The sequence below is a fragment of the Strongylocentrotus purpuratus genome, unplaced genomic scaffold, assembly GCF_000002235.5.
Source record: "Strongylocentrotus purpuratus isolate Spur 01 unplaced genomic scaffold, Spur_5.0 spur5_scaffold_7, whole genome shotgun sequence".
In the NCBI taxonomy this organism is placed as follows: domain Eukaryota; kingdom Metazoa; phylum Echinodermata; class Echinoidea; order Camarodonta; family Strongylocentrotidae; genus Strongylocentrotus; species Strongylocentrotus purpuratus.
In genome coordinates, this window is record NW_022145613.1 from 6,199,712 (window position 1) to 6,222,422 (window position 22,711).

The 22,711-nt window shown below is 35.5% G+C and overlaps 1 protein-coding gene across 1 annotated transcript in view; it reads left to right on the forward strand.

Annotated features, from left to right (window-relative positions):
• LOC115919803 (adenylate cyclase type 3-like) overlaps window positions 1-22,329 on the forward strand; it is a 62,732-nt gene extending 40,403 nt beyond the window's left edge. Inside the window, exons 5-20 of the mRNA XM_030974053.1 lie at window positions 2,693-2,804; window positions 3,492-3,619; window positions 5,484-5,642; window positions 7,593-7,737; window positions 12,209-12,322; window positions 12,702-12,832; window positions 13,407-13,568; window positions 14,780-14,984; window positions 16,156-16,260; window positions 16,828-16,979; window positions 17,715-17,799; window positions 17,918-18,076; window positions 18,836-18,982; window positions 19,482-19,704; window positions 20,328-20,452; window positions 20,966-22,329. Of these exons, the coding sequence (XP_030829913.1) occupies window positions 2,693-2,804; window positions 3,492-3,619; window positions 5,484-5,642; window positions 7,593-7,737; window positions 12,209-12,322; window positions 12,702-12,832; window positions 13,407-13,568; window positions 14,780-14,984; window positions 16,156-16,260; window positions 16,828-16,979; window positions 17,715-17,799; window positions 17,918-18,076; window positions 18,836-18,982; window positions 19,482-19,704; window positions 20,328-20,452; window positions 20,966-21,139 (2,326 nt within the window). The 3' untranslated portion in view covers window positions 21,140-22,329. The remainder of the gene's footprint in view (window positions 1-2,692; window positions 2,805-3,491; window positions 3,620-5,483; window positions 5,643-7,592; window positions 7,738-12,208; window positions 12,323-12,701; window positions 12,833-13,406; window positions 13,569-14,779; window positions 14,985-16,155; window positions 16,261-16,827; window positions 16,980-17,714; window positions 17,800-17,917; window positions 18,077-18,835; window positions 18,983-19,481; window positions 19,705-20,327; window positions 20,453-20,965) is intronic.
• The last annotated feature ends 382 nt before the right edge of the window (window positions 22,330-22,711 follow it).

Below are 22,711 nucleotides of genomic sequence, written 5' to 3' on the forward strand. Positions count from 1 at the left end.
ACTTAACCTACGATTTAAAACAACCGGGCGCGCCACATCTCTTCCATGCCCCCCACATTAAGTTCTATGTCCACGTATTCAGGGGCAAGTCCATGTTTACTTTTCTCCACAAAACACCATCTTCAGAAGCTACCACTTAACACTTATAAATGCAAGGTAAAAACACCATCCACTCATCTATCAAGTATCTCTCATCGTCGCACCCCAAAGATCATTTACTAAGTCCTCTCCACTTTCTCATGCGGTGAGCAGTAATGACCTTTGGAACTCGTTAGCCGAAGTAGTAACTACATAATTAAAGGAAAAATAAAAACTGCGGGGACAAACACGATGCTACATATCAAGTCTAATTAACACTTTAACGTCTCTGTTTCAAATATCAAGCGCTATCAAAAAAAATATTTCAACTTGATTTTATTTATTTTGCCTACAAGGCCTTCACAATTGAAACTTAAATCTACATTTTGAGCTTCATGTCAGTGTTCTTACGGAGTTTTCAATAAATCATTTGAATCACAAAATATCCTTCTTTTTAAAAATTCTCTCTCAATCCCTTTCTCAACTGATGTTAATCTCTCGCTGTCTATCCCTAATTAGTAATACACATGACTTGATATGTTTAATTTAGCGCCTTCCTCCCTGTATTGATTTGTTTTCTTGCTCTCATCTTCTATCCCTCTTTACCCTTTACTAAACTTTACTACAATAACTTCCGATTATCTGAATGGCGTGATCTGTATTCTATATCTCCTCCAGAATTGATGCATAGCGGCACAACATTACGGATATATCTTTCTTTGTCCAAATTTCTTTTTTCTTCTTCTTTTTAAAAATAATAGTTTTTCATCCGGTCTTTTCGACAACGACATGTTAAACTGGTTCACTTAACAGTCGTATCATTCAAATGTGTATTTGCATTTATCTTCATTTTGAAATCGCCGAGCATACTCAGAATATGAGGAGTACGATTTTATCCTAAGAATATTTCGGTAAGACAAAAATATTGGATGAAGATGATTTTTTCATCCATCCCTTAGGTTTTCTTTATAGTTGAATTAGCAATTAAAGGTTGCTTGTTATAAATGTTAATCTTTATTTCTCGTGACCTTTCAACATACCATTTTCATAAATCAGTCCATCTTAAGTCTTAACTGATTTCCAGTAGCTAAGTCTTAATTTGTATTGAATTCTCATTTCCTTCCGAGACCCTCAACCGCCAGCTGCTCTACCTTCTTTGACCTCCCTTCCTTCCTTCCTGTCGCCATCGTAACCAAATTAAAGCAAATCAATTATTAATCAAGATTTTTATCGGCGTTGGGGGAAGTCAAATCAGGCAAAGTCGTAGAAACTAAATTTTATTAGAAACAGTACAAATAAAATCTTCGGTCTTATATTTGATTTTTTTCTCCCTCTTCTTCATTGCTAGATGTTTCCCTGTCTGTTGAGGCGGGAGGTGTTACACAGCTGAAATACGTCGTTGATGATTGATTTTCTTGTTAATTTTCCTTCCACAAGAACCGTTTCCTGGGTAGAAGTGTCGATTTTGACGACTTTTTGTATTTGAAAGTATTGACCTTCCTTGTAAGTGTGTCAGGCTTGCCGCGGTTTTTGTTTAATGACGTTGTCAGGTTTAATTTTGCTGTTTAACAAGATTAATATCTTGTCATTTCTTCTGGTTTACTTAATGCATTTGATTATCTTTTTTAATGTCAATTTAGAAAATCAAAATACGATTTAAAATCTGAAAGCATCGTCTTAATATATGAAATATTGGCGTAAGTTGATAGACCTTCAGATGTTAAAACTCTAAAATTCAGAAAGATATGAAATTATTATCAGTTTGTATTGCTGATTTGACATTGAAGTGTAATGTGATTGTGAACAACGATATACGGATGGAACATCGAACTGCATGTACGTTAGCAAGGCGGAAGAAGATCCAACAGAACAATGGCTAACAAGACAGAGGGTTCCCTGCACAAAAATATCTGGATCCTATAAGAGGTTAAGAGCCTTGGTTCCAAGTAATTCTTAGAAAGACTGGGACACATAACTCTCGATTTTTGTAGGCTTTCAGCCTTCTAAGACCTTCTCTTGCTTGTCGGCAGAAGGTTAGCTAGTTGGAAACTTTTTGGTTTTTTAACAAAATGATGATAATAATAATTTGGTTTGATTTACCCAGGGTATCCACATCAATATTAATACTGCTCTTCCTTGCTTCATGAAGTCTCTATTCTTTGAATTTTCAAAAGATTAATCCACAACCGATTCAAGATCGAAAAGTACTGTAAAATAAAAAAGCTATGCATTTTTAAAACACTGTTATTCAAGAAAACGAAACATGTTTTATTTGAACTATGTTAAGATGCTACGATGTTATTCCAATTGATTGTGTATGATTGTTCAATTTGTCCAAAAGCATATATTTATCAATAAATTCATTTTACAAAATAAATAAATAAAAATACTGCTCTTCCTGAGGGCCCTCCAAAAGTATTCTTATTACCCCCAGCAAATGCCAGTACCCATTTACACCCGAGGGGAGAGTGGATTAACGTCTTGCCAAAGGACGTAAGGGCTAGGATTCGAATCCTCAAACTTTGGATTGAGAGCCAAGTAAATGACCCTATATACCACGACATCATTCAATATTTTATCATTCTCTCGTTTTCTTTTCTTTTTTTCCCCCCAGTATTCTCTTTGCGGACATTGTTGGTTTCACGGCCATGTCGGGCAAGATGACCGCTCAGGAGTTGGTCAAGACACTCAATGCCCTTTTTGCCAACTTTGATAAACTAGCCGAGGTGAGTCAAACGACCTCATCATTCGAATCATGTTTAGTGAATATATACAATATATCCATGATCCAAACTGGTATTATTATCTAGATAACCAGCTAATCAATAACATTATTATTATTATTTTCTTCTTTTTCTTCTTTGTTTTTAAAAATATTATTACTGTTGTTATTCATTATTATATAGATAATTATGTCATTTTCATCTGCAATGTCATCATGTTCATAATGGCCATCATAGGGTTGGGTTTTTTTAAGAAGGCAATTGGGTTTGGGGATAGGTTTAGGGATGGGGTTAGGGTTAGATATAGTGGTGTTTCCAGGTTTAAAGTCAAATGCCCCCTGACAAATCCCAATATGCATACCGGTCCTTAAGTAGACTTGCACCCCCTAATATCTTGTCTAATGGGCAGCAAATTTAGGTAGTCCCACTCCCAATTTTGTGTTTACTTTCCATATCAGAGAATTTCTCATTAAAAAAGCTGCAAACAAACATTTAATAACCTTTTGCTAACCTGAGTCGGATATATGTCCCCTACCCCCGGCAAGATAATCATTGCTTCAACACTTACTAACACACCTTACTATACATATCATACAATGAAATGTGTGATAAAAACAATAAAACATTTACAAAATAAGAAAATAAACAAACCATTTCTTTTCGTTACCATTTTTGTTTAACCCTTCTTAGAAGAACAACCAGTTGCGTATCAAAATCCTGGGTGACTGTTACTATTGTATCTGTGGGGTACCTGAACAGCGGATAGATCACGCCGTCTGCAGCGTCCAGATGGGTCTCGACATGGTAGTCGCCATCGCGTAAGTAACAATTCTTTTCAATTATAATTATTCATTTTTACTGCACTTTTCATTGGGTCTTATTATTGGATTGGTGGTTGCAGAAGTACAACTAGCTTTTCATTTTCGGGAAGGAGCCCAATGCAAATACGTCAATGAATTTAACATTAATAATAATCTCACAAGTGTTTATGCTTCCAGTTTGGACTTCATGCATTTGTATGAGTGGTTTGGGCAGGGTGCAGTTGTACAAGAACAGTAGACTCTTTTTTGGTGATATGTCGTTCCTTTAAAATATGTTGGGACGCTCTTTTTTTGTATTTGAAAATATTGACCTTCCTTGTAAATGTGTCAGGCGTGCAACGGTTTTTGTTCAATGACGTTGTAAATCTGACCCATTCTGAAGGAATGAAAAACTTTGATATATAGTAGGAGACCAGCCTGTAGGTCCCGTGACCAATCTCTGGGAACAAACGTTTGAAAGTGTTTTTGTGTTCCCTGATGAATACCGAACAATTTTGACTTGGGCTGCCCCCTTGAAAATCCCAGGCATTTTCGTGAGGGGTCAACAAAGGTCACACAGGGATAGAAATTTAAATAGTTCCAATCGTGTCAATATGCATATTAAATTACTCGTCTGGTCATGATGATTCCAAAAATGTATAGTTTGCTATACCTCCGACCTTAAATGAGGGCGCTATGGTCAAAAACATTGAAAGGTCAACACACTTTTGATTGGTGGTCGAATTCACCAACACAGTTAACCATATCAAATTGCTTATCAAATTACTCGTCTGGTCATAAGGATTCCAAAAATGTATAGGTTGTTATACCTCCGACCTTAAATGAGGGCGCTATGGTCAAAAAGGTCAATGCACTTTAGAAATTCACCAACACAGTTACATGTAACATTGTCCGATTCTAATGATGTTAGGGTCTAATAATATGTTTTCTTACATGGCAAATTCAACTATACAACTTTCAAAAGTAAAGTGCTTACCTTGACCATGTACATTCAAAATGGCTGCCGTTTCAGTGACAAACATCTAACAACTTCTTATCCATGGGTTTGGGGGAAATTTCAAGGTTATGGCAACCACTTTTGATTTTAAAAGTTGCTTAGTTGAATTTGTAATGTCACAAACCATATTATTAGACACTAAAATCATTAGAATCGGACAATGTTAACTGTGTTGGAGAATTTCTAAAGTGCATTGACCTTTTTGACCCTAGCGCCCTCATTTAAGGTCTGAGGTATAACAACCTATACATTTTTGAAATCCTTATGACCAGACGAGTAATTTGATATGCAATTTAATAAGGTTTACTGTGTTGGTGAATTTGACCACCAGTCAAAAGTGTGTTGACCTTTCAATGTTTTTGACCATAGCGCCCTCATTTAAGGTCGGAGGTATAGCAAACTATACATTTTTTGGAATCCTCGTGACCAGACGAGTAATTTGATATGCATATTGACACGATTGGAACTATTTAAATTTCTATTCCAGGGTGACCTTTGTTGACCCCTCACGAAAATGCCTGGGATTTTCAAGGGGACAGCCCAAGTCAAAATTGTTCGGTATTTATCAGGGAACACAAAAACACTTTCAAACCTTTGTTCCAAGAGATTAGTCACGGGACCTACAGGTTGGTCTCCTACTAATAGTTCAAAAAGTTTAAGCATGCTTAAACGTACCCATGGGAATACTTAGTGCCCTTTTATTTTGATATGTTGTGAAAACGAAATGCAAACTAAGAAGCAGATAATGACCGTTGCTAGTAGGACTAAAAAACAACAGTTCACAAGACAGTACAATAACATTTCAACCTGACTGAGGAATAGTCCATTGAATGTGTGTGTATATATTTGTGTCAACTTCCACAGCGCTGTTCGGAAGAGTACCCAGTCGGGTGTGGACATGCGAGTAGGCATCCACACCGGGGCCGTGCTGGCGGGGGTGATGGGACAGAAACGATGGCAGTTTGATGTGTGGAGTACAGACGTTGTGTTAGCCAACAACATGGAATCCGGCGGAGTACCTGGGTGAGTTATTGTATCCAAAGGGAGTGTGGATGTGTGTGAATATTGGTGCGTGTGCGTGTGCGTGTGCGTGTGCGTATGTCCGTTTCGGTGGGTATGCATGTAGATATGAGTTGCTGTGTGTATATATCACAGAAAAAAGTGTGTATGATAATGATAATCTCTTCTTAGGAATACATGGTAGTGACAACTGGAGTTGCAAATCGGGAGGGCAAACTGCATCACAATATTATTTAAACAAATTATTTTAATTTTTTTTTGAAAATCGCCAAAAATTAAAATTAAGATAAAAGATTAAAAAATGAATTAAAATACAAGAATGTTAAAACGCAGATAGGGTTCAAGAATCAACAGGAAGGGGTGCAAAGGTTTGTACTTCCCCCTCTCTCCTATGATGACAAGTCTCTTATTATTCAAATGTCTTCAGTTAAAGATTTGCCAAATTCGCCGGATGTGCAGCTAATAAAACGCCTTGATAATCTAAAGTACAAATTTTAATGACAAACCTCAACTAAATAGTTAATTTATGATCTTTTTATATAAGCTTGCTATTTTTTTTAACGATTTAGAAGCCTATTTTCATCGTTGACGTATTGAATAGTCAATATGAGCATAACCTATAATCAATAACTTTTGTTTCCTATTCATCATGCCTTTCAACGGCGAGTTATGGCTTATAGTTTTTTCTCGAGGTTTGCCAGTAGACAACTAAAAGGAACCTACATTAGTGAACACAAGTTAGCAAAATTAACAAATAGAATTTAGACATAAATAAAATTGTGTCTTGCATGGTGATATTGCTCATTCATTCATTCATTCATTTTATTTCCAATTCTCGTAAAAAAAATCATGATGGATAATGCTTATTGACTAAGTACGTGATGTACGTGATGTAGTCGATTCATTTATCTTTTTTTCGTAAAACTCTAAAAACTTGTGTAATGAGAGTAATAAACTTTACAAACTTTTATAAAAGAGTTTTCATGCCTTAAAGAGAAATGTAAAGACCATTTCACCTTTGAATCGCACTCATCCGTGCCTCACCTGACAATCGGCAATCGACAATCGGCAGCAAAACAACCGGTTGGCGATGTAAAAATATGGAACATTGGGTATTTAAAGTGCACCTTTAAAGCCTCTTGATACGCTGCAGTAAAAGGTTTTTTAAAATGAAAATGACATAAATAATTATAATAGGTTTCACATTTTAGTCTGAACGAGCCTTGACAGTAGCACGTAGGCCATTAAAAATTTAAATTTTCTTCATGAGTACTAGTTCCCTTCAGAAACTGGAAATGTGATATTCGGGCAAAATGAGACGTAAACCTCCTGGCTAAATTGTGACTTTGATTTACGATTGGTATCCAATTATAATAACGGTATAAAGTGACAATGTTTCAACTTTGTTGTGCCTCCTAGCTGCCACATGCAATTAAAATAAGTTATAGCCTAAAAGGATCTATAGCATTTTTATTTATTCATGCGAAATTCAAATATTATATATTTTCTATGGTCACCATTCGATAGGAGGAAAAACGAGGAGATAAATTTAGCATGCGATTCTTCAGTTATTCCTATACTTGTTCAATATAACAGTATGGTATTTGCCCTGGGTCATGTTACAAATATCACATATTTCCAAACAACTTACATCAAAAGGTTGTTGAAGGAGAGCTGTTTTTATAATTTACAATTCTTGTTTGTTCAGATTTAACTGAGATGTGAATGCTACCTCAAATCTATACTTATTTTCTCACTTCTATGCCAGTCATGTTCACATATCACAGAGCACATACGACTGTCTAAACGAAGAGTTTGACGCCTAGCTTGTTGAGGTATAGAATGTTAGAAACAACTGATGATTTAAAAGACATAATTTTTGATTTGTTCAAAATCATTTAAAAGTGTGAACGTTTCATCTAATCGGTATTCATTTTTTATTTTGTATACCAGTCGTGTTCACATATCACAGACCACGTTCGACTGTCTGAATGGAGAGTTTGACGTAGAGCCTGGTGAAGGAGACACAAGGAGTGACAGCATCAAACAAGCAGGAATCAAAACATATCTGATCAAAATCGTTAAAAACCAAAATAAGGTAAGGATTGGAAACAACCTAAATCATTGCTAGACTATCGTCTCTCGTAACTCATGATCCCACTTCTTAAATAGAGATTGCTATACAATATTAGGTAATTTAAACATTAGTTATTTCTTCACAATCAGAAGACAATAATCTGTTCCGGTAACATTTTGTTTAGCTCAATACCTTATATTCGAAGAATATTTCAGTTGTTTTTAATATTATTTCACATCTAACATTCATTTAAGATCAGCCCTAAGATTGAGAAGTTTTGGAATTGAACTTTATCATCCTGTACTGTACTTTCACCATTAGCTTGATTAGTGATCCCACAGGTGATTTCATGAAATGAATAATGAACTATTACTCATATATATCTTATTACTCATAATATACCGGTGTGTTGGGTCAGTCAGTAGAGCGTCCGCCTCCCGGCCGCATTTTTTTGTGTATTGTATTTTTTTGTATTTTATTTATTTAATCACGGTTAAAAAGCCTGCTATCAGCTAGAAGCTGCTTCTCAGCAAGGCCGTGAGCAACAATTGAACACAACAAGTAAACGAATACAAAATTATATACAAAATAAATCATACAAATTATCATAACAACATAATAAGAATGAAAACAAACAAAATGAATTAAAAATTACTTGGATAACAGAAACGATGGAGGGGGTGTATTATTTAAGAGAGGGATATAAGACGTGCGAATGTTCCCAGGCTATTTTCTAATCGGATGTTTGCCGGTAGGTTATTGAAAAGTTTTCCGGCTGAATAGAGAGGGCTCTTTATGTGGTAATTTGTATGTGGTCGTGGCAGTTGAATTTGGCAATCGATATTAGGTAACAGGTAGTTGTGTGATTTAAGATGGATCCGTGAGCATAGTGAGGGTGGGGCTATGTTATTAACTAATTTGAATATAAGTAAAATTGACTGCTTATTCCATCTTTCATCGAGTTGATCTACATTTAGCGTGTTATACAAAGTGGCTCTATTGAAACGATTATTTACCTCTAAAACGGACCTTAACGCTCTATTCTGTAAAACTGTATTAACAATATGTTACTCTCTGTAATTGAGAATTTTGAATTTTGATTTTTACATTTTCATATAACCGGAGTTTTTCTTTAGAGCCTAGTAGCATTAATTGACATTTATCGAGATTGATCAGCAATTCATTATTTGAAAACCATGTAGAAATCAACTTTAAATCTCTGTTTATAGTTGTTTCTAACTCTGCTTACTCTTTTGATGCAAAATAAATAAATAAATAAATAATCTTTTCTAATACTTTAGACAATACCGGGAGGACCGAGATCGGTCTGTAGTTCGACGGATTTGTTACGTCACCACTCTTGAAAATCGGCGTTACACGGGCCTTTTTCCACGCAACAGGGATTTTACCAGTACACAGAGAAATATTGACAATATGCGTCAATGGCACAATAATGTAGTCTATAGCATCTTTAATTACACCGGCTGGAATTTGATCCAGGCCAGTGGCCTTGTTTTTTGCAATTTTATTTATATGTTTCTGAACATCTTGACAGGAAATCGGTTTAAAACTGAACGTGGTTGGTACTGTGGTCAGATATTGCTCTAAATCATCACCAAAGGTAAACTTTTGTTTACGATTTGCTGCCATGTCAACAAAGTTATTATTTAAGCTGTAGCAATTTCCTTAAATCCAAAAATATCTTCACCATTTATGGACAACTACTTTTGAATCACTTTCATATTCTTTTTATTTGGCAGCATACATCGTAAAGATTTCCACATTGCAGCACAATTTCCCTTGTTATTTAAAATACTTTCAGAGATATATGACCTTTTTGCCTTTCTTATCATATCGGTCACTATTTCTCAGTTTTCGATACGATTTCCAGTCTTCGTCTGATTTTGAAAATTTAGCACGGGTTTTCGTTTTATTTCTTTATCCTATTTTATTTAATATGTCGTAATTTATCCATGGCGTTTCTTTTTGTCGCACTCTTTTTTTTCTAAGAGGTTCATGTTTATCCAGTACGGAACAAAATTGTCATCACCATATTTCATAGGCACTATTAGCATCAGTTTCTAAAAGGACGTTTTGCCAACATTCACTGCTCAAATCATTCGAAAAATCACTTAAATTCATTTTCTTCAGATTTCTTGAATAAACAAACTTATGACAAACACAGTGGGAGATTTTTGCTTTCCCAAGGAGCAGATTATCATGTAGTGATCACTCATGCCTAATGGAACGACATCACAAAAAGTGATCTTTTTATGATTTGAGGAGTATAAAACATCTATCAGAGTGGCAGATGTTTGTGTTACTCTCGTCGGTTTTTCAACAAGTTGTTTTAAATCGTATTCCTCTACTAAGCTGAACAATCGCTTTGTTTGGTAAGAGGGAGACTGTTTAACAATATCACAATTTAGATCTCCCAAGAGAATGAAATCTTTAGACAATGATTCTATAGGCTGAAGTACGCTATCAAGCAAGTCAAACACTGCACTCTATGGCCCGAATTCACAAAGGAGGTTTGTCGACAAAACGAGGTTTATGTACGTCATTTATACGGAGATATGTTATTGTGCTACATGTAAATGATTGAGAATCTGATTAGCACCCAAGAACATGTTCCAGTCGTGCGTAAAGTCGTGCGTAACTTACGAACATCTTTATGAAACACCCCCTGGTTTGTAAAAAACAAAAGGAGGTTTGTCGAAACAAAAGGAGGTTTGTCGACAAACCTCCTTTGTGAATTCGGGCATGTGAGTTAGGTGGTGTGTACCAATACACAATAAGAAAGGGTTTCTGTTTATGGATACATATCTCAACACACATTAATTCCAAACCGTCAAGGGTCAAATCATGTTTTATGTTGAACAAAATATTTTCTTTCATGTATATCAAAATTCCACCTCTATTTCGGTTTCTATCTGCTCTAATAGCTCTAAATCCTTCAACATCAATCTCACTATCAGACACAGAAGAGTCTAATAACCTTGTTTCACATGGACACAAGATTTGGATGTTTTCTTGCACAACATATTGCGCACTTCGTCAATATTTTTCAACAATGAACATAATGTTAAGATGGGCAATAATGATGGCAGAAAACGAATTAACTTTCGTGAAAACATCGTCGATACTGTTATAATTATACATAGCAGGTTCACTTTGATGTGGTAAACCAAACTCGATATCAATACCAATATCAATACATGCATTTGTTGGCAGTTCATCGAATTGACAAGGGGCACGTGTCCAGTTCGTATCAGAGGTAAAAGTTTCACGAGTCACCCTTGAACATACCAAGTGGGCCCATCGTTTGCAAGATATGTGTAATAGAGCATTTTGATTGGTTTTAACTTCTTTAGAACAAGACAAACATGGATATTTCAGATTATGGGTGGCTGCACGTAAAGGTGATAAGTATACTGAATTTTCGGCAGACATTTAAGTAACATAGTCAATGATTAAAAAACCTACGTATAATACAAGAAACGAAACTATGACCTTGCATTTTCAAGATCTTGGATGCTCCTCACCGTGCGTTTAGCATTTTCGACAGTCAACACACGAATGTTTCCATCCTGGGTCCAGACTCTCTTTACCGAGTCATGTCTTACCAGTTCATTGACAAGTTGCTGCCTCTTCGATGTCAAGCTCTCTCGTATGAAGATCTTCTTAGCAGTTTTCATCAAGTCTTTCCGGGCATTGTATACTTGTTGGCGATCGTTATATCTCACAAACTTGACAATGATTGGCTTGGGGGTTGATCACTGCGAGTCTGAAGAACTATCAACTAGAGGCCTGGGCTGAATCCTATGACTTCTGTCGATGATGTGTGGAGGCATACCGAGTTTCAGCTTGTTGTTGATGACATCCATGACGATGTTGTCGGTGTTCTCGTTTGCACTTTCGGTATTCCATATATCCGTAAACAGTTGCGACGGCTGTATTGTTCAGCTTCCTCATACACTATTTCAAGTTTTCTGACCATACTGTTTAGGTGGTTGATTTTCTTTTCCAGTGATTGTATCTCCTTTTCTTGACCCTCGAGATCAAGTTTCACCGCACTGTACACTTCTTGCGTCATCTTCTCTTTAAATTTATTGTAGACCTTGTTAACTATTGTCGATATAAATTCATCGGACGAGAGGGCCTTTGTTATCTCAACTTTGACCATGTCTATTATCTCATTGTTCTCTGCAAGTTACTCGCTTCGATGACATACCAAAAGATCAATTGGGCAAAAAGAAATTCCATTTTCGGTTTAACTTAATAGAATTTGGAGTGGACTTTAAAACATTGTTTTTATTATCAGTGGTCATGATAATTGAAAGCCTCTAAATCTTTCGTGATCTGCTCATGCAATCACAATGATCTCACTTATGAGGAAACTATCCTCACTTTACATTTATCAAATGTGAATAGATTACTGTAAAGATACCTTGAATTGAACTATGTTACCCTCCATGTTTTTTATAACCAGCCTTTGAGTACGGGAGGACTAGATCTGAATGGTCACCTGGATTCAGTGGAAGACACAGATGGTCCTGCCATGGAAAGTGTGCCTGAAAACTTTGATAAGATCAAGAAAGACGAGGTATAAAGTTCAAGAAACCTATATATTTTTCGAAAATGTACATTAATAAATTGTTGATTTCTTGCTTTGAAAGGAAACATTTATCTTCAATCAATAGTTTTTCATTTTATTATACTGTTTTGCCAATGCACGTCGATTTAGTCATATTGAGTCATATAAGTCAAGGTCTTATCATCTTTTCTTGCTGTCTGTATTGCTTTGATATTCCGTCATGTAGCGCCCAAACTGTTATGAGACGAATATTGTCAGATAATCTTAACTTTTCTGCCTGTAATAATGTCAAGAGTGCCAATAACGATAGATGACTATGAGAATAAATATATCTTATTCACGTTTGTAGAAAATAAACTTACTTTATGTTTTCCCCTTTGTTGTCAAGATGGAAAAGGAAAACCAGTTCAAGGATAAGAACAAAACAGTTTCTTTTGAACCGGAAGTAGAGGAGCGGGAGGAACAAAAGGATGAAAACCAGAAACTTGATGAAGCAATTGCAGAGAGGGAAAGCAATACGTAAGTATGATCAGTAGTATTAAAAACCGGCCTCCCCTTTTTCCTCTCTAAGATTTCTTTGTTTTTAAATAATCAGGATATGGACGTTTTCAAGCATCTTTGAACAATCTTGAAATAGAGATATCAAACATTTCTTACCAACATAATCAACAACAAAAATTCTCCAATGAGTAGTGATAGTCTAGGTCTATTTTCTTGTTTTTCAACTTTCAAGTAAATGTAAATGTTTTTAGATTTGTTTTCCCCACCCAACCCAAAATGAACACGTGACTGTAATGGGATTCCTCAGTTAATGACACATGTATTAAAGTTACGGTGTATTTGGCTTTGAAACTCATTAACAGAGTGTGTTTCATCATGTCCTATGATTCAGGTAATAGCAGATGCTAACGATTCAAACATTATGACGAAACCTGATTCGGCTCTTTCCCGTCATAATAAGAACATAGATGTAAGAGATGCAATTTGCTTGATCAGAATGGTCATAAACACATAAGTTTCAAACACCTTATGTTGTCATGTAATAGCCCCATCCAGATGATTTTAATTGAGGTTAATGTTTTTTTTTCTCCAGGAAACTCGGTGAGAAGATGTACTTCTTGTTACTGCGTTTCAAGGATAAAGCAATGGAATCTCGTTTCCAACAAGGAAAAGATCGGATGAGCGCTGCCGGTATATCTAGTGCCCTCGTCGTTGTATTCTTTGTATTCTTAGTACAACTTCTAATGTTACCAAGGTAAGTCTTTGAATAATAATATTATTCTGGATTTATAACAAGCTAAATACGAAATAAGTGCTTTACAGATATTATTGCCCCTGTCATCGTATTCACTCACGCACAGTGTGCACCATCTTTAATTCCCGGGGCCTGGGGAGTATTCCAATCCTATGGTCACTGTGAGGGCATATGGCAGTTACTAACGCAAAGGCATTCATCATCCTACCAGGTCCCCATTTCTCACCTGGGTATGGAGTGGCAAATGTAGATCAATACCTTGCCAAAGGACGTTATTAATCATTTCCTCTCTTCTTTGGTCATTAGCATTTTCTTTCTGATTCATATTGGTTTGCATGAATTGATTAGAACTTGACTAAAGGAGCATTTTATTTTGTAAACCTGGAGTGAAATAAATGAAGACCCGATTCCAAATGATTTGTTTAGCCCTACCATAATTATGGCAAATTAAATCAAGTTTTTGCCCTTATCGTTGTAACAAAATATAGGCGTGTTATATTTGCATGATGCCTCAAGAAAAGAATTATTCCCCTGTTCGTCTATTACCCTCCCCTCCATAAAGTCATACCAATGTACCAATATTGAAAGCTAGTTTCTTGCAAGTGGATTTAAAACAAAATTCTAAACTTGATATTCTTTTTGGATAGGTTTTCTAAGGGCGCGTTCATGCTTGATTTTGAAGGCAGAATGAGCGATTTGTAACGCTCATCGTAAACGCTCATCGTAATCGCAGTTCCACTGTGCACTGTTCATGCTCACTTCTCCAGGCAATTCTCCTTGGGTGGCCTTCAGCTGGATTCGCAAACCTGTGTGCACATGCTACGTAGACCCACTAGAGGTCAGTGCGTTGACCCCATTTAAACGCGTTTACAAATTGTAAACGCATCTTTTTGTGAGTTTACGATCGGCGATCGTGATCGCCGTTTTTCGGTGATTCTACAAAAGTGAGCATGAACGCAATCGTGTTTTAAACTAAACGCGTAACAGATGCCTGATTCTGGCCGTCAAAATCAAGCATGAACGCGCCCTTATTCGTGTCATGTAAGTCTATATTCGTAAGGGTTAAGCATTCTTTGAAGTCTCTTCAAGAACATAGATTTTCTCCTGCATTGGTGATGTTTAAGGGAACTAATGATTGTGAAAAGGTATACTTAACGAGGAAATTTATTCAGTTTTTTTTCTTCAAATCCATTTCTCCCCGATTTTTCCAGAACTGCAATAAGCATCGCAACTTTCTGTGTGTGTTTCGTCGTTCTCTCCATCATAACCTATGTCTCTCTTGCACCGAGCTTCAAGAAAAGCTATCCATCCATTCTCATCAAATTGGCAACGTTTGTTGAGCGCACGCCATGGGCAAGGATTATGTGTGCAACCTTCATCATTGCCTTGGTGTCTGTAACGGATATTGCAGACGTGGTAAGTAGATCGCCCTCACATGTCTCAGTTTAAAAGAATAGATTACCAAAGCTGTGATGTCATCAAAAATCTATTTTTAGAATTTCTCAATTTTTTTTTCATTTTCGGAAAGAGCATAAAAAATAATGTCCAAATGTCCAAAAGTTTTGGCTGAGATATGACCATCTGAATAAATATATTTCCTATAGGAACTCAGTGTTATATGCTATGGCTCCTCTATTACTGGTCTTTGAGATTACTGAAATTCCATCACCTGCAATTCGGTATTGAGTTATTAATGATACCAGTAAAGTACAGTTAAACCTGTCTTAGTGGCCACCTCTCTATAAAGGCCATCTGTCTACAGTGGCCACTTTTTCTGTTTCCTTTGGGTGGCCTCATATATTATACTTCCATATTTCTTCACATGAATGAGATATCATCTTACTATCTTCAACATACATTATAAACATACTCCTCTTCTTGTTTTCTATCAGCCTACGTTACCAATCTCTCAATGCTATTAATTTCCCATTTTAAATCCATCATGAATACTATGCATTATATTCTGGGTCATTTTTTACACTCACCCCATGATACTAAACAGACTCTTCTACTTTTCTCATTGGCCTATTATCTCACCCTCGTTTAGAATGACCTGTAATTTGATTCTTCATTAAAAAAAAATCTCTACCCATTACCTAAATTATTACATTCTTCAGCCTTGATTTGTTTTCTCTCTGCTTATCAAATAATTTATACTTTTATTTTATGTATTTTAATGCAATCTTTGTCTTTTAATCTTGTGCAGTTAATGTGCAACGAGTTTTCCCAATAATTTCTGATTGTCTTCTGTTCTTTTGTTGACAAGATCTCACTTCTGTGGAATGGGTCCATCGTCATCTTCGCCTGAAACATCCAGCCTGCTTGTGCTAAATATTGTCTTAACAAACAAAGATGTTTGTCATACAACAAACAACTTTTTTCTATTAATTTAATTCTGAAATGAAAATCTCTTGATTCGACCGTTGAATGTTGGTTCTTTGTGGTATCGATAATATTATTTTATTACTATGCCAAGAGATTCTTCATTATTGAATGAAAGAAATGGAAGAGGTCATATGTTGTAAGTGATACATTACATAGAATCATACTCTCCATGTTTTTGTTTTTGTTTTTTTTCTTTCTGCAGTTGACATGCGTTGATGAGTCATCTGATAATGTCACCAATCTCAGTCCAAGAGATCTTCGTTGTTTGAATCCACACTACTTCAATTATATGCTACTACTTGTCATGGTAAGTAATACTAAAACAATAGACTCTCGCAAAAGCCTTTCTTATAACGTATTTGTTCATATCAAACGTACTAAAATTTTAGCCGATTCTTAGTTCATCGTGAGTAAATATACATTTTGTGGCTCATTAGAATATATATTTCTTTTGGAAAAATATTGTAGAAGGATTGACTGACAGAGTCTTTTTATAAAGAATATTATGAATTAAATAACTCAAATGCTGTTCTTTTGTTCAAATTTGAAAAATAATTATTTCAAAATTTGAAGAAAAAAATAGCTCAAATGTTATTTGAGGGGGAAAAGATGCTTCATGATATTGACCTACGGCATGCAAGGAGTTAATAATCACTGAGGGTTTTATTTTTTTACTGAGAAAGTGGCTATCAATTATATAATTGATCTATTGATGATGGTATGCATAAATGCATCATTTGACAACTAACCCTTTGAATTCATCACATTGTAAAGTTGGTATAACGGTGCACAATGATGCCCTTTTTCAAATGTTCAACTGTAATTCCCGGTGTAATTCAATAGATTTCTTTTTTCTCTCTACCTCTCTTTGCAGGCTGTAATAACCACCATGTTCCAGATCACTCACATTGTTAAGTTTCTCCTCACCATCATCATTACTGCATTCTATTGCATCCTCATGAATGTCATCAAACCCATCCTCTACAACCGCCCTGATGACTTCCTTGAGGATAGCATGCCATCCACGTAAGACAATATTTAGCACACACACACTATTGATGGCAAAGATGATCTTGGTGAAGGTGTTGTGTAAAGGATGACGATGGGGATGATGTGTGTTTGAAAAGTGACAACAATGAGGCATGGTAATGAAGATGATGGTGATGTAGATGATGATTATGATATAGATGATAAGGAGGAGGAATATTTTGATGATAAGATGATGATTGTATGATAATGATGGCATGGTAATGGTGATGGTTGTGAATTGTTGATAATGATGCTTATGATCATGGTAATACTGATGGGGATGATGAAGATGATGATTATGTTGATGATGATGATGAAGATGATGATTATGTTGATGATGATGATGATGATAATGATGATGCAATGACAATGATGATGTTGATGATCAAAATTAGGACGATTATGACGAGGATGATATTGATGATGGTAGTGATGTTGACGATGCTGTTAATGATAAAAAAAAGAAAATAATATTAATAAATGCTGATGATGATGATATGGTGATAATAGGGTGATAATGATGATAAATATGATAGTCATAGTGACGGTAATGATGAGGGCAACGTTCATGAATGGTTTTCTATTAGATAATCCATATTTTTTGATCGATGTATCAACTAATCACTGTGGCAGTTAACCACATAACGCCTTGATTGGTTTAAAATCTGAAACTATTATTGCTATTTTAGCTTGTTACTGAAATGAAATTCTTGGTGTTTAATTTCTTCACAGAGATCACAATGAAGTAGCTAGTCGGATAGCTAACACCGTCCAGCTTGTTGTTGTCGCAGCTGCTCTCATCTATTTTAATTCTCACGTAAGTACTCAAAGAATTGGTCTAAAATTGTCAATTAAGGGTTGAAAATGTAAAACGTCCCATTGAAATTTTCTGTATTACACCCCTTTTAATCTATCTTTACTCTCTATTTCGCCAGCTTGAGGTAACGTCACGGCTGCTGTTTTACTGGAAGACAGAAGCGAAAGAACAGAAGGAAGAGGTGGGGAGAATGCGAGTCAAGAACGAGAACCTGGTCCTGAACATCATGCCTGAACATGTGGCTAAACATTTCTTAGGCAGTAAGAAGAGTGAGGAGGTAAGGAGTCTAGCTGCAAAGTTAAGGAACTTAAGATGTAATGGTAGTTTATCGAAGTTTCAGTGATATTGTAATCATGCTCCGTCTTGTGAAGGCCGTTTACTTTTTTTCAAAAAGTGCTGAGCAACATTACCGAATTTGGCCTAGGGGTATTTTTCCGATGACTGCTTTGTCTGGAGGAATATATAATAATAGGTAGATACATATGATTTATTGTGGTAAATTAGTTAAATCAGAACTGATTTTATTATTTACTATATAAATCTATAAGGGAGTCATGTATATCGGCTCAGGGCACCTGCTATTGATTTGATTCCACTGGTATGCAATTGGTGGCAGTGGTTGCAAACCATGACTCAGTGACTGACTGAAGGGACTCATTGTGATCTATGTTACTTCGCTGGTTTGTGTTTGTTTGGTTTCAATTGGTCTGGTGGCACCGGTGGTATATCCAATGGTATTTCAATGTATGGTGCCTTAAACCTTAATAGGAGAATTGAAACACATACTTGTCAGGCGGAACATACAGGTGTCGGAACGTCATTATTGTTGGAAAGTGGGATTGGCGGACACTGGGCTTTTACCATAGGGGCGTCGGAATAATCGAACATTGAGTTATCGGCAAATAGGGGCATCAGAACATTATGGTTGTCAGAACATTCCTAGGTGCGTTGAAACATATACAAAGATGAAACCAAACAACCATGCTACACTGTACTAAAATTAGTACTTTCATTTTGTGTTCTTTATTATTCCCAGGAACTGTATGCTCAGAGCTACACAGAGTCTGGTGTTATGTTTGCATCTATGCCAAACTTTTCTGACTTCTACTCTGAAGATGCGATCAACAACCAGGGCACTGAATGCCTTCGATTCCTCAACGAAATCATCAGTGATTTCGATGATGTAAGAACCTTTGATCTCATTGCCTGTTGGAATTTATGAAATAGTATGAATCAGATGTGGTTTTGATCTATTTATATATAATCTACTATATATATATTTATCTATCATAATTTGTTTTATATAATTGTATATTTGTTTTAGTGTTATTATCAAAAGCCTTGTTTAATTGTAGCAATCAGATAGGGGTATTGAACTCTCGATTCAAACGTTTTGTGTTTCTAATTTTGTTTCTTAATTTTTACAATAAAACGAATTTTGAAATATCCTGGTTACAGAATTCAACATTTTTTCTGACATTCTAGCCACATAGTATCCCAAACGATACTGATATGATATAAACGTTAGCCACGTGTTTTGTTAGTTGAATTTGTTGTTGTTCTCTTTACTAAATATATGAAAGTAGTAGGCTTATGAGGAAAGCCCCGGATCTGAACTTTTTTGAAGCATTCATAATTTTTGAAAAAAACCTCTTAACGTTTTTTCTCTCTTTTCCCCTCAGCTTCTCAATGAGCCACGGTTCAAGTCCATTCTCAAGATCAAGACCATCAACAGTACTTACATGGCAGCATCTGGAGTGTTTCCTAACCCGGAAGAGATTCACTACCGTGATGACATGGAGAGATGGCAGCATCTAGCTGACCTGGTCGATCTAGCCTTCTCAATGCGCAATACACTGGATACCATCAACGCACAGAGCTTTAATAACTTCATGCTCAAAATAGGTTAGCAGTTGTTCATTATATGAATTAAAGAATAGAATATATTTTGCAGTCATGTATTTTCATGAACAAAATACACTGCTACTTTTTTATTGTTCTTATAACAGTTATTTTCATCTCCTTAACTCTGTGTTGAAAAGGGAAGGGGCGAAAATGTTGCTATTTTTCTAGAGTCGGGTAAATATTATAAGATATTTATATAGCAGACATACAAATATCCTGTCAATGTGAGGATATTTTGAGTAGATAAAAGTGAAGTTCTATCCATCTGTTGGCTTGTCTTGCATACAGATTAAACCTTTACTATTCAGAAAAATGCAATTTTGCCCACGCTATTTCCCCCGTTTGAACAAATCACTTAACTAGGGTTAACAATACCAGGGAATTGATAAGCTTTCCTCGATTGATTGTTTAGGCAATACCAAAAGTAAAAAGTCTTAGCATTTCCCAAATTATATGTTCTTTCACACGCTCTTTTGGGGGTATTGTACTTGTTTTACACACACAAAAACCGCTTTAGACATTCTAAAAGTTTCTGTCACACCCCACATATCTTCTCTAGGTCCCCGAGTAGAAAATACTTTGAAATTGGTAATGATGTGTCTGTCTGTCTTCCTCCGATCCAGGTATCAACCACGGGCCTATTTTAGCCGGAGTGATCGGAGCAACCAAACCTCACTATGATATCTGGGGAAATACTGTCAATGTTTCCAGTAGGATGGAGAGCACGGGACAACCAGGAAAAATTCAGGTAACTTTAGGTCTAAAAAAAGATGTTGTACTGCCCTTTAGGTGCCAAAACATGGGTCAGTCAGTCGGAAATCTTTTTTTTTTACTCCCTCTTTGGGCTGATATTTAGTTTTGAATTCTTTTCTACATTTTTTTCTAAAAAAATCGGTAAAAAACTAACTTTTTTAAAAAGCCGACCGTATTAGATTTCAAGATTTTGGGTCGGTCGCAAAGGGAAAATACCACATCTTTTTTTTTTAGGCCTCATTTTAAACTGTGAAATAATGCCATGAAAACAGGGCTTAAACCTCAGCATTTACAATAATATTGTATTTAACATTTGGTATTATTAGAAATAGTCTTTTTTCTATTTAGAAATTGTGATCATGGTGATATCTGTTTAAGATAATATGAAAGACATTTTGGAGAAAGAATATTTGGTAATTGAATAGATGTTTCTTGTGTGTGAAGGAATTTAAAAAACTTGGCTGTGCAAATAATTTCTGATTTTCCATTTCTCTCAATATCTCACCAGGTTGTGGAAGCATGTATGAACATCCTGAAGAGATACGGCTTCAAATTTGAAAAGCGTGGACTCGTAAAGGTCAAAGGTAAAGGTGAACTGATGACGTATTACTTGATAGGGAAAGACGAAACAGTCAGGAATGATATGGACAATTCCATTCCAAATATGGTGGTTGCCTCTTAATTCTCCCTTCTAGTGTCATGGAAGGGAAGAATAAAATGAGGCTTGGACGATTCAATTGTACTAAGAGGAGTGTTGCAAATGCAAGCAAGTGCTGCTGAGATGAGAGGAACTGTAATGAAAGATATAGTTGGCTGTGTCACCTTTTTTTGCAATGCCTGTGAGCGTTAGCTGAGGATTCAACAATAAATTGTGGTACAGCTTTTCTTGGAAACTATTTATTTACTACATATAGATGCTCAAGTATATCAAAAACATTCCGTGTATGTCATACTATGTATAAAAGACCCTTAGAGGAGTGATATTGAAAATAAATTTGATATGATCATTTTTGTTTCATGATATTGAGTTGTGAATCTGTGTTTTTCAGACAATTGACAATAATTGTACATGAAAATGTAAACTTTTTGTGTGTGCCTATAGCATTTCTTAAGATTTATCAATATCGCTTCTATTTGTATGTTGTTATTTTGAACTTTAAGTTTATTGAATTGATATATATTATTACATATTACTATTTTTCAATCTGTTTCATTCTTCCCAATTTGTTGAACTATTCCAGTTGGATTAGGTGTGCTTTAGAACTTGTAAAAAATACACAAATACAAAACAGATACTATAGAAAAATGTGCTGCCGAAGAGGTTATATATTTTCTTGTTATTCTCTTCCCCAATAAATGAGTATGGCTACGTTATGTCTTTCAGTAGTTTCATGGCAGTCAGTCATTATATGCACCTGCACATTTTTGCCAACATTCACTGTTTTTCCGACCATTGTGTAGTGCTTCTGTACTTGTATTCTGTCTTTGTTTCTTTATAATTGACATTTTATCAGAGAACAAATCATGTAAGGGCATTATAGTAATCAGGGGGAGGGGGGGGGCAATCTGTATGTATTTCATTATTCCATTTACAGATGTGAGCATTATTAATCCTTTCATTGCCACAGATTTGGTTTGGCTGCCCCTCCCCCTGATAAAGTAAACATATACCCATGTTAATGAGTAAAATACAAATTGTAATTGTTTTAATTCTATTTACCAAGAGGGGTATAACTAACCTTGTAAATGATTGATATTTTGGGAATGGGGTAAAAATCTGCCGAAATAATAGAAGGCCTGAATGGCAGCTCTACAAAGTCATAATGTAACATTACAATATTTCAAAAAAGGATGTCAATGTACAAAAACAAAGAAACAAGATATTTTTAACAGCTTTTACGAAATGATTATCTCAATCATGTAAGCTTGTTTCTTTCTTGTGGTTTATAAATTTGGGAAATATACAGCGAAAATGAACTTTAACCTTGATTACTTGCTCTTTCTCATTGTTATGCAAATGAGACATTCATGCATACATATGTACATTTATAATTCCGTACTATGCATAACTTTATAGAGTTAGATATATGTAAATATTATATAATAATAGAATATATCATAAAGCTGGATAAGGCAATGCAAGCATTTGTAAATAGTTCAGAATTTATGGTAATTAGTGTCATGGTTGATTTAATGACGCCTTAATAATATGTACAGAATCGCGCAGTTGTATCAATTCGGCAGTTGTGCCTAA